Genomic DNA, 13,370 nt, shown 5'->3' with positions numbered 1-13,370 from the left:
CTGAAGGCGAACATGTTACCATAAGACCACAGCAGCTGTCCCGCCACATAATTGACAACTGTCATCTCAAGTAGCAATTCATTATACATTGCTTGTATAATACCAAAATACATTAGTTGACATTGCTGCTCCTTATGCATAAAAACCAAAAGAAAGTGCATGTTCATAGAAAAAGGCATGCAAAAATTGATAAAAAGATCACCCTTTAACAGTAAACAAAAAAGTAAATCAATAGGACAATCAAATGTTTAAAAACACCCATAAAGTGTGACAGTGTTATTTGACATACCTCATTATATTTCAGCTCTAAACAGCTGTTCGGTGTCATATCATTTGAGCTACCCCATACCACAAAGACTTTGCTTATCCATACTTAGTTTTTGAATAATTCAAGACATACCTTGGGAAAAAGGTCATATTGATATTTTATTTTTCTTGATCAATTTGATTGAGAATGTGTCAAAAATTGGGATGACGGATTCTACGCATCAGCTGGCTGTGTATTCGGTATGTACACATGAGTCATGCCATACATTTAAGCTTTACGGAATCCCAGTGATTTGTGTAGTTGATATACATTTGTCTGATCGCTTGTTAATTGTTAATGTGTAAGATATACTGAAAACATGTAAAACAAATCATGATAAAATATAAACAAATATGCACTTCCGGTGAAAGATTTTACCTGACTTTTCTCAAAATTCTCTCTTTCTATTTCAAGTGCAGTTTTTCCCCTGCTCCCAATAGCTCTGGGTAAATGTCTCGTTGACATTCTATCGTTTTATCATATTGGGCACAACTATTTCAACTTTGTAACAGTAGACACATATTTTGTAAAGTGCACTCCCCGGTTTGTGGTTATAACAGCGCCCCCTTATGATCTGTCAAATTACCAGGAACAATAAATCTATTTCCCGCAAAATTTTGCAGATTTCAAGTTTCATACTAACTTTAGAATGTATATTTTAATTATTAAATATTTGAATTTCTCTCATATAGCCTCTTTAAATATGAATTGTATGATTGATATGTGTTGATTATGTTTAGCCAGTTTATAATATCAAGTCATTTTTTATTTTTATCATGTATGCCCCATTTATCATGTGGACATTTGATGTTTTTAATCTGATCTATGCGTCCGTTCGTTCGTTCGTCAAGTTCGTCCTTCCGTCCGTTCGTCCGTCTATCCTGCTTCAGGTTAAAGTTTTTGGTCGAGGTAGTTTTTGATGAAGCCCGGCCCCCCCCCCCCCTTTTGGGGAAAAAAATGGTTGCTTATATAGGGAATCATTGAAGCGTGACTGGAGCGGGCCCCCACTTATGAAAATTCCTAGATCCGCCAGTGACATGTTCCCTTTAATATGATCTTTTTAATTTTAATACCAAATTAGAGATTACCCCCCCCCCCCCCCCCCCCCCCCCATTTTCACGGTCCACTGAACATAGAAAATGATAGCCTGTGCGGATGGGGCATTCGTGTACTGGGGACACATTCTTGTTAGAAATGTTTCATGCCAAAAGTTACCGTTTTCCTTTATCTCAGTTGATAATTGATAATATTCATATTGTAGGCCGGAAAGTGAGCTTACCATAAGATGTCTTAAAGGTATATTTTGGGACCTTTATTTCATTTACAATTATCCAATTCCTTATTTAAAGTATACACATAGCTTGTGATGTTTCATTTATTTTAATGATGTAGATTCTTTTTTGTTTTTTTCTCAAAAACATGTTTTTGTTCCACGATGTTTTATTTTGAGACATAATTTACCGAATAATTTAATGTACACTAGAGATAGAGACAAGTATATAGAAATGTAACACCGGAGCAGTCACAACGAAAAATTAAATTATTGTTACCAGAACTTGTACACACGGGCGCCCTTGAAGTCCCTTCACATTGGCGGATCCAGGGGGGGGGGGGGTTCCGGGGGTTGGAACACCCCTTTTTTTGAACGATCATTGCATTCGAATGGGGACATGTAGTCGGAACACTCCCTTTTTTCCTGGGTAAGGACACCCCCTTTTAAAATGACTGGATCCCCCCTGCTTCACTGTCATGATTACTCCCTGTCAATATATATTTTAGGTTCCCGGGAACTAAACTCTTCCTTTGTATGTCCTAAGCACTCAGTCATCAAGTATTATTTTTTTAAATGAACGACTGCCGAGAATTTTCCCAAAGTTTGCGGGTTAAGATACCTTGACTGAGTTCAGAATATTTAAACTTAGAACTGCATAAAACCATTAATTTACTTTGGAAAATAATAAGGAGTTGTTGTATTATTGTCAGTGAAACAACAGTACTATCCGCAAAAGTTTCTCTCTAAAAGTTTACTAACTTTGAAACCAATAAAGATTTTAATTTAACACATACACAACTTAAACAAGGCTAGTTGTGATAACCAGGAAAAAAAGTAAAATGACCCAGAGCCATACATAAAAAAATGTAAGGGAAGTTGTAAATATCATAACCGAGTCATGTTCAGTTGTTGTCACTGTAAAGATCTGTAAATACAATAAAGAGAGATGAAAGGTGTTTCCACTGGCGATATCACTAGCTTGATCGACAGTTGCTTCTTATGGTGTACTGTTATACCACTGTCCCGGGTTGGTGGGGGGGATCCCACTAACATGTTTAACCCCGCCACATTATTTATGTATGTGCCTGTCCCATTCAGGAGCCTTTAATTCAGTTGTCGTTTGTTTATGTGTTACATATTTGTTTTTCGTTCCTTTTTTTTTTTTTTTTTTTTACATAAATAAGGCCGTTAGTTTTCTCGTTTGAATTGTTTTACATTGTCTTATCGGGGCCTTTTATAGCTGACTATGCGGTATGGGCTTTGCTCATTGTTGAAGGCCGTACGGTTACCTATAGTTGTTAATGTCACGTTGTGTCATTTTGGTCTTTTGTGGATAGTTGTCTCATTGGCAATAATACCACATCTTCTTTTTTATATTAACAGCTCGACGAAATTAAACTCTGAAAATTAAGAATTATTTTACGGACACAAAATTGCTTGCTTAACAACCAGACGAAAATAAACTCTGAAAAATAAGAATTATTTTACGGACACAAAATTGCTTGCTTAACAACCAGACGAAAATAAAACTCAGAAAATTCAGAATTCAGAATATGTATAGGATTGTTATCAATAACATTACCAAACACTACAAATATGGACATATACAAAAAGTTCTTGGAGAATAATCCACAAATATAGAATTTTGAAACACCATTAGATCTGGGACTACTGTATTACAAAGTGTTATAGTAGTCTCAGATTTGATACATACTATTAATTCGGTTGAGGGGTAGGCTGCTTAATAAGATCAGAAAATAATAGTATAAAATCATGTTAATGTATCTAGAATATATATTGTATTACATGTAACATTTTAAAAGAATCAAGTTTCGAAAATTATTGCATATTTTCCGGTCTATCATGTCTTTTTAAATGCTGATAATATAAAATCGTTATTCCTCATGCAAAATGCATTGAAATTTTTCGAATTCAGATATTTTCTGGAATCATGGTATAAGGTTCATAATATTAGATACAATTTTTTTTCTTATTACTTGTAATCATTTGCATTTCATGACATAGTGAAATTCGTCTTCCTCATTTACAACAGGAAGTACAAATTAGATAAAATTAGTTAAAGGATTTTAAAAACATTCAGACGATGTCCTTCTCAGTTAAAACAAAAAAATCTATTGCTATTCCTAATCAGAAAAAAAGATACAAAATATTTCTCAAAGATTCATAGGTGAAATATCTTCAAGAAAGTATTCTGCTTGACCTTATTAATTTGTTCTTATTAGGCATATTTTCAATGTGACCATATCATTTTCAAGCCATTTATAATTTGTTCTTGACATTTTTTACACTTATATCTAACGATATAGATAAAAGATACTGAATAAATGTAGATATATGACAGTAGAATAACAACAGTTACCCCAATAATCTCTAAAATATGCCAAAACACGTCCTTTAACTATGAACAAAATCTACTAAAATATTATAAGTCGTTCTGACTTTTCACCAGGTACATACAGATGGAAAAGTGTGAATATGCTTTAACTAATTAACCCAATATTATCATACATCAACAAATAACATAAATGGCTGAATATCTGACATCAACAAATAACATAAATGGCTGAATATCTGACATCACCAAATAACATAGAAGTCGCCGAATATCTGACATCACTAAAGAACATAGATGTCGCAGAATATCTGACATCACTAAAGAACATAGATGTCGCAGAATATCTGACATCACTAAAGAACATAGAAGTCGCCGAATATCTGACATCACTAAAGGACATAGATGTCGCAGAATATCTGACATCACTAAAGGACATAGATGTCGCAGAATATCTGACATCACTAAAGAACATAGATGTCGCAGAATATCTGACATCACTAAAGAACATAGAAGTCGCCGAATATCTGACATCACTAAAGGACATAGATGTCGCAGAATATCTGACATCACTAAAGAACATAGATGTCGCAGAATATCTGACATCACTAAATAATATAGAAGTCGCCGAATATCTGACATCACTAAAGGACATAGATGTCGCAGAATATCTGACATCACTAAAGAACATAGAAGTCGCCGAATATCTGACATCACTAAAGGACATAGATGTCGCAGAATATCTGACATCACTAAAGGACATAGATGTCGCAGAATATCTGACATCACTAAAGAACATAGATGTCGCAGAATATCTGACATCAACAAATAACACAGATGTCTGAATATCTGACATCACTAAATAACATAGAAGTCGCAGAATATCTGACATCATCAAATAACATAGAAGTCGCCGAATATCTGACATCACTAAAGAACATAGATGTCGCAGAATATCTGACATAAAAAAATAACACAGATGTCTGAATATCTCATATCAACAAATAACATAGATATCGCTGAATATCTGACACCAACAAATACAAAATATGTCGTTGAATATCTAGCATCAACCTGAAATAACATAGATATCAGAATATATGACACCAACAAATACCATAGATATCTGAATAACTGACATCAACAAATAACATAGATTTCTGAATATCTGATATCAACAAATATCATAGATTTCTGAGTATCTGACATCAACAAATAACATAACAGATGGCTCAATATATGACATCAACAAATAACAAATTTGACTAAATAGATGACATCAAAAATAGGTAACTACATCAAAAAGCAAAATGACCATCATCACAGAAACTTCTTTCTTCTCGTAATGATAAGTAAAATATGTCTCTTAATAATACCATTATATTGCTGTTGACAAAAAACACATACAAATCAAAAATAATTGACTACCAGGAGATCGGGCCTATAATTTCGTTGAATCGTTTCATGTCAGTATTTGAATTGTTTTTGTAGCGCCCTGTGTGATTTATTTTCATTTGTCTAGTTTGTCGCATTATCTGTACGATTGTAGATTTGTTTACTGGTTTTATTCTCCATATATGTCTTTTTTACATTGGTCAGTTCTGTTGTGTATATTTATATCTAATTGACCTTAAAATGGACAAACACGTCAAGGTGACTTGTTCAAATGAAGGACATCCGATACCAATTTGCAACACTTATTTATAATCATTATATGGTTTGATACTGACTCTGAAAAATGTTCTGAACAATTATCGCACTTCAATGGAAGCCAAATGGCGTTCCGTCTTATAAAATCTGATATTGGACATTGGAAATTTTATAATTGGGTAAAACATGTCTTATACAGTTTAACGGAGATTTTTCTTACAAACCAGTCAATTTCAATTATATCTTGTGTTTCGCTAATTAACAGAGACATGTTGTATACAGAACTGAACATTCTTAACATAAGGCAGCAATAACAGATCTATTTTGTATTTCATAAATGTGTGGTAACTCGTATACCGTAATTTTAAAACTCATGGCCTTTTTATACTACGTTACTTTATTTACATTGTGTATTAATAGAACACATTTATTCGTTCAGTGTATATTCACTTGTTTTAATATGTCTTTTGATTGAGTGAAGCCCTTTCACTTGATATGTTATAGTGTGTCTTTCTGTGTTGTGATGTATCACTATTGTTTCAGGTAAGGGTGACGGTTGGTACCTATTAAAACGTTTAAACCCGCTGCATTTGTTTGCACCTATCCTAAGTGAGGAACCCGATGTTTAGTGGTTGTCGTTTGTTTGTGTGGTTCATAAGTGTTTCTCGTTTCTCGTTTCTCGTTATTTTATATAGATTAGACTGCTAACTTAGTTTCCCCGTTTGAATGGTTTTACACTAGTCATTTATGGGGTTCTTTATAGCCTTGCGGTTCGGTGTGAGCCAAGGCTCTGTGTTAAAGACCATACTTTGACATAAAATGGTTTACTTTTACAAATTGTGATTTTGATGGAGAGTTTACATCAGAGCGGGAAGAAGCAGAGTGTTTGGAGCAATAAGAATGTTCGCTTGTCATGTTTGGGAATTTTTGTCAGATTTTCAGAATCCTCTGGTTTTATCCATTTGAATGCCTTAAAAAAATAGCCCATTGACCCCCATTTAAAAAAAAAAATCTTTAACATGTATAATAAAAATGAGTCATCTGTAAAAGTCTCATAAAATCCTTGTTACCTTTTAATATGTTTTGAGCACTTTAACTTGTCAATGATAAAGCTATGAAAAATCAAGAGAGAACATTTTTCCCGCCAAAATTTCAATTGCTTATATATCTCGAAAATAAGCACCTTGACCTATATTTTTTGTTTGCTCTTTTGGTTCCTTTAATAATCCCCTATCAATATATACTAGTGTTATGAAAAGCTTGTTATTTTGACAAAATTTCCATTTCTTTAGATCTGTTTTGGGATAAAAAAAAAATACACGTTTATTTTCTGTTTAAAAATATGTTTTGCTACACAGCACTGTTTCTGGTTTGGGTTTTGTTACATAACAGAAAATGTTTTTTTTTGTCTCAGTAAGTGTAATTTGGTTGACGAATGAGTTAAAATTAAAATTATAATCTGAAATAACTGCCTTTGAAGGCCAGTTTTATGAAATCAAAATGGGATTTGTTGCGAAATAGCCATTTCAAATTAAAAGTCTGAGTGACCTGACACATATTTACATGTGACTCTTGTATGTCTTATCTCTGAATTGATGATTATATGGTTGTTTGGAAATGTCAATGTTGTCAGCTATCATCATAACTTTAATATACCATGCTTACTCTGTTGAATCAGGTAATTAATATGCTAGTTTTAGACAATATATTAATTTGCATAAGACATCCTTATGTTGCTTTTGGTCTTCCATTGTCACAACAAATAAATATTAAGCATGTCCTATCATTTTCGTCTTAATTGTATAAACAATGAAACAATAATATTTACATTTGTTTATATTTGAATTACACGAAAACAAGGATATGTGGATATATGTCAATGAGACAACAGACCAACGACACAAATAAACAAAAACCTGCATGAACAACAGGCGGATTTGTTGACTTACTTATCATCAGTTACCATAAGTTTTCACTTGCTTTTCACCATAAGATTCACTTGCTTTTCACCATAAGTTTTCACTTACTTTTCACCATAAGTTTTCACTTGCTTTTCACCACAAGATTTCACATGCTTTTCACCATAAGTTGACACTTACCATAAGTTGACATATAAGTTGACACTTACCATAAGTTGACATTTTCACCATAAGATTCACTTGCTTTTCACCATAAGTTTTCACTTACTTTTCACCATAAGTTTTCACTTGCTTTTCACCACAAGATTTCACATGCTTTTCACCATAAGTTGACACTTACCATAAGTTGACACTTACCATAAGTTGACACTTACCATAAGTTGACACTTACCATAAGTTGACACTTACCATAAGTTGACACTTGCTTTTCACCATAAGTTGACGCTTGCTATTCACCAATTGCTGACACTTACCTTTCATTTGTTGTTGACGCTTGTCTTTCATGATTCCTTCATCATTACAGGCAAGTTAGCATGGTTGGAGACCCCATATGGTAATGGTAAACATGCGATAGAAGTTACAGATGGTAGTTTCTTCATCAGTGCTCTAGCTTCACGGTCTGATGGTCTACTGTCTTGTAGCTTGACGGAGGACAAAGAGAAAGCCATGGCTTTGTTACTGAATACCAATCCCATGACAATAGAAATCGGTGAGTAACATAATAAATTAAGCAGTTTTCATAAGTTTAAAGCTGAAGGACATGTATGGCACGCCGTTTTTATATTTATCCAAATTTGAAGATATCTTATTTATTTAACAAGATATCTTATTAAGTATTAAGATATCTTATTAAGTATTAAGATATCTTTAATTTTATAAGATATCTTATTTAATTTGAAAGTGAATAAGATATCTCTATTAGTTTATAAGATATCTCTATTAGTTTATAAGATATCTCTATAAGTTAATAAGATATCTCTATTAATTAATAAGATATCTTATAAAGTATATAAGATATCTTACTCCTTTATAAAGATATCTTTTAAATACATAATTTATAAGATATCTTTTTAATTAATAGAGATATCTTATAAACTAATAGGGATATCTTATTAACTTATGGAGATATCTTATTAAGTAAATAAGATATCTCTATTATTAACTATATAAAAGATGTCTTATATAGTTAAAAAGATATCTTATAAATTAATAGAGATATCTTATATTTTAAATAAGATATCTTATATATTTAATAAGATATCTTTATAAACATTTTAATAAGATATCTTATTTAATATATAAGATATCTTTTTTAATAAATCAGATATCTTAATTAATACATAAGATATCTCATTTTGTTATTAAGATATCTCAATTAGTTTATAAGATATCTATAATACTAAAATTACGAGGTCCAATTTGTCAGCCGTCATCACGTAAAAACGACGAATCAAAGAATTCAACTTTATATACAACTAATATAGTGCAAAGGTGTAGATTAAAAATTACACCACTCCAGGCCCTTTTGTTTTCCACGTAATTAATATCGCCAATAATTAGGAAGTTCCGGGTCGAGTCCGATATCGATACCAATAGTATAATCACCTGTTACCTATTACCTTATCTGTACGTTCCGCATCTGACAGGCGCACCACCAAACGGTGTATTCAGGATTAACATGCTATATAAACGGGTCATAATCACATGGTTGACACTACTAAATTGTCAAATTGTTACCTATTGTAGTATTTTAATCCGTAAGACTTTCTAAGATAACAATACGAATACTAAAAATCTGGACTAAAAATAAGTTTCAATTTGTTAGCAGGCATGACGTAAAACAGTGAAAAAAAGAATTCAACTTTATTTATAACTAATAAAGGACAATGCTGTTGATTAAAAAATACTCCATTCCAGGACCTTTTGTTTTCAAAATATTTAATATTACCAATAATTGATAAGTTCCAGTTCGACGGGTTCAAACAGAAAGATTTGATAGCAGAGAAAATTGTGTATCTTATAATCGGCAGGACTTTATCAGATGACAGTACTGATACTAAGATAAGGCTTGCGCATAGTTATATACTTTAATTCAGTCACAGACCCGCGATATCACGGGTGTGTTCTAGTCTTATTTAACTAAATAAGATATCTCCAAACTGGATAAATATAATAACGGCGTGCCATAGACATGGGGGGGGGGGGGGATATTAACTTAATTGTCACAGTAGCAGAAGGAAAAGTTACGATAGCAAAGTAAAATTTAACAGATTACATTGCCCCTAAATATGAATAGATATACGTAAGTGAAAAACAACCAAACAAGACAAAAACATAAAAGCGTATTAGTCTTACTCACCATTTCCAAGTAGTCTTAATGATATAGGGAGATATCCTATGTTTTAATCTAGCCTACAATTTATGTAAAGCTCTTAGTATTGTCTTTGAAAAGACTGCTTTTCTCAATATACTGCTGAAATTTACCCCAAGGAACTTACTTTAAATAAATCAAATTTATATGGTAATAACTGTCCTTTTCTGGATTTAGATATTTCGGTTTTAAACGGGAAACTCCACACTAAAATTAACGACAAAAGGGACGATTTTTCGTTCCCTATTATTAATTTTCCATTTTTAGATGGTGATGATCTTACGGTGTTTATATTTCGCACCTCGTTCGCTATGCCCGTGTCTGTTGTGACGTTTTTGATTTTAACTAACGCAATCTATGTATTACTGGTAAATGATTAAACCAGGGATATCGTTACCATAAATTTTTCCATAGATATAAAGATTTGGTTTTTAAGTTTGATTGTACCTGTAGAAAACTTATTTCAAACGGGATAGCACATCCTCATTTTTACGGAAATGTTGTTAACCGTGCCCGGAAATTTAGAAATGATCCTTGTAAACTTATCGCTCCTTTAAATAAACTTATTCTGAAAGGTTACCATATCAACACTGTAATAAGATCATTGAATATTGTTTTTATTGGTATAAATATTGATTTAGTTATCAGTAAATTAAAAGCAAACTAAATATTACTATTATGTTATACACATTTATGGATTTACAATCTGTCGATACCTGTAACTTGGCATTGCACAAGGTCATGTTTTTCTCTGACTGTTTATGACGTCTTTACACAAAATCCATTGGATGTTGGATGTGTACGGAATGATTGTTTAGTGTTAGATTCATGTTTTTTTTATTAGTTGTTAGTGGCTTTGAACTAACTGTCAGATAAATGTTAGTACTCTCTGATCTGTTCCTAGTGTCTTTTTGTTGTCGGGATGTACAAGTACCCGGCCACATCCACTTATATGTTTGTCCATCTGATGAGTTAAGCCTTTTTCAACTGATTTTTATAGTTCGTTCCTATGTTGTACTGTTATACCACTGTCCCAGGTTAGGGGAGGGTTGGGATCCCGCTAACATGTTTAACCCCGCCATATTATTAGCTCACCTGGCCCAAAGGACCAAGTGAGCTTTTCCCATCACTTGGCGTCCGTCGTCCGGCGTCCGTCGTCCTGCGTCCGTCGTCGTTAACTTTTACAAAAATCTTCTCCTCTGAAACCACCAGGCCAAATTTTACCAAACTTGGCCACAATCATTATTTGGGTATCTAGTTTAAAAATGTGTCCGGTGACCCGGTCAACCAACCAAGATGGCCGCCATGGCTAAAAATAGAACATAGGGGTAAAATGCGGTTTTTGGCTTATAACTGAATTACAAAAGCATTTAGAGAAAACCTGACGGACTTAAATTGCTTATCAGGTCAAGATCTATCTGCCCTGAAATTTTCAGATGAATCGGACAACCCGTTGTTGGGTTGCTGTCTCTGAATTGGTAATTTTAAGGAAATTTTACTGTTTTTGGTTTATTATCTTGAATATTATTATAGATAGAGATAAACTGTAAACAGCAATAATGTTCAGCAAAGTAAGATTTACAAATAAGTCAACATGACTGAAATGGTCAATTGACCCTCTAAGGAGTTATTGCCCTTTATAGTCAATTTTTAACAATTTTCATAAAATTTGTAAATTTTCACTAACATTTTGCACTGAAACTACTGGGCCAAGTTTATTATAGATAGAGATAATTGTAAACAGCAAGAATGTTTAGTAAAGTAAGATCTACAAACACATCACCATCACCATAACACAATATTGTCATGAATCCATCTTTTGCTATGTTTAATATTCACAGACACCAAGGTGAGCGACACACGCTCTTTAGAGCCTCTAGTTTATATTTACTTATTGAAAACATAATTAATTCCAAAAATGACCATAACTTATCAAAATGACAGGAGAAAAGGGTAAAATGGACATGTGGAAGAGGTGTATTTCAAAAGAAGTGACCAGCCCACACTTTGTGAAGAGGAATGGAATAGACGGAACAGGAGTTCCGTTTACCCCCGAGAAAACAGGAGACCCAGCTGGACATAAGCTTGACCTAGCTATCTTCCCAGGAACTAAGTGGTGTGGACTGGACAATGTAGCTTCTAGTTATAATGATCTGGGTAAGACAGTAATAAAACACATAAAAGTCAGCAAAGTATTGGCACAATAGTAGACACTTTGTATTAACTATTTTAGTCACAGACTAACTAGTTCGTGGATATAACAGTTCAAAACTGTTATTTCTATATTTGCAAATCTGCATTTGCCTTGTATTTGTTTTATATTATTAAAGTAATGAAATCTTTTTCATTGTGATACAATGTTGTGCCTCAATGCTTTGAAAAGTGAACTGCGGTTGAAACTTTTCTAAATGTCAATCCAATGACATCAAGGGCAGTCTATCAGTTTTGAACTGAAAAAATATACTAGACACATTCATTTCTCTCAAAGAGTCGACAATATAAATGAAATCTTAGGTCACCCATTTTGGTTGTCGTGGTTTGACTACGATATAAAAAAAAATCATATTGCCAGAATGTATGACTAATTTTCTTTTTATATTTTTTATTCAGGAAAATATAAGAATACAGATATGTGTTGTCGTGACCACGATCATTGCCCGTATTTCTTGGACCATTTTGCTGAGAAATATCACCTTAGAAATCCATACCCCTGGACTATTAGTCACTGTGATTGTGACACTGGACTGTTTAACTGTCTAAAGGTATGACTTGTAGCAACTTTGTTTTAGAAGTACATTTCACTTAAGGGGAATATCATATGCAATACTAGAAAATACATTTATTAGAGAGTTCAAATCGGCATTTCGTTTCGAGGACTGCAAATAATATGACTTACGGTTTCTGGTTGCAAAAGTATTGAAATAATTATCTTTTTGGTATAATACACAAATGCGTTTGTTTATCCACAGAAAATTAACACTACAACATCAAATGAAGTTGGAGAAATGTTCTTTGGTCTCCTGAATGTGAAATGTATCAAGTTTGAACAAGGGCAATACTGTGCTAAAGAGCATTGGTCAAAACTGTGGTGCGAAGAAACGGCAAGTGGAGAAAAGGCGGTATTACACTCGTTTCCATATAAATGGGCAGACGATGTAGTTGGATAAGATAAAAGATGTAAAAAACTAAATATTTCATGCTTTTTAACGAATAAACAAATCCAGCTTTTATACGTCACAATTATATGAATGATTTTGTTACACTTGACGAAAAAGGATTTGATCAAACTATATATTCAATACATCAGTTCTCTCTGTGGTCCTCAAACATTCAATCCCTAGTGGAATACAATACCCGCCTCCTCAGTAAATTTCAGCAACTTGTTTAAATATCTTTATTTACAAAAAAATGCAACACATCTGTTGCGGATGAGGTATCTTAGATGTTTGTGTTCAATGGGACTCAACTACATTTTCTCATAAATTAAATAAAAGGGG

At 33.0% G+C, this 13,370-nt stretch overlaps 3 protein-coding genes across 16 annotated transcripts in view; 2 read left to right on the top strand and 1 right to left on the bottom strand.

The window, feature by feature from the left end:
• Positions 1–889, bottom strand: part of LOC139528055 (huntingtin-interacting protein 1-like) — a 49,863-nt gene extending 48,974 nt beyond the window's left edge. For 8 of the 14 annotated variants that reach the window (XM_071323855.1, XM_071323859.1, XM_071323849.1 and 5 more), the window contains exon 1: positions 686–883. In XM_071323855.1, coding sequence (XP_071179956.1) covers positions 686–772 — 87 coding nt within the window. In that variant the 5' untranslated portion in view covers positions 773–883. Of the gene's footprint in view, positions 1–685 lie in introns of all 14 variants that reach the window. The other 6 variants (XM_071323853.1, XM_071323856.1, XM_071323852.1 and 3 more) reach the window with 2 other exon arrangements.
• A 3,271-nt stretch (positions 890–4,160) lies between these two features.
• Positions 4,161–4,778, top strand: LOC139526541 (cerebellar degeneration-related antigen 1-like). Its single transcript, XM_071321699.1, has one exon. The coding sequence runs from the start codon at positions 4,161–4,163 to the stop codon at positions 4,776–4,778; it is 618 nt and encodes a 205-aa protein (XP_071177800.1).
• A 2,365-nt stretch (positions 4,779–7,143) lies between these two features.
• Positions 7,144–13,103, top strand: LOC139528054 (group 3 secretory phospholipase A2-like). The gene is made up of 5 exons (XM_071323845.1): positions 7,144–7,261; positions 8,026–8,211; positions 11,818–12,030; positions 12,484–12,635; positions 12,843–13,103. The coding sequence occupies exons 1-5, from the start codon at positions 7,201–7,203 to the stop codon at positions 13,038–13,040; spliced, it is 810 nt and encodes a 269-aa protein (XP_071179946.1). The 5' UTR covers positions 7,144–7,200; the 3' UTR covers positions 13,041–13,103.
• The last annotated feature ends 267 nt before the right edge of the window (positions 13,104–13,370 follow it).

The sequence above is a fragment of the Mytilus edulis genome, chromosome 6 (assembly GCF_963676685.1).
Source record: "Mytilus edulis chromosome 6, xbMytEdul2.2, whole genome shotgun sequence".
NCBI classification, from domain to species: domain Eukaryota; kingdom Metazoa; phylum Mollusca; class Bivalvia; order Mytilida; family Mytilidae; genus Mytilus; species Mytilus edulis.
The sequence above is the reverse complement of the archived record's forward strand: the minus strand, read 5'-3'. Positions and strand labels throughout refer to the sequence as shown.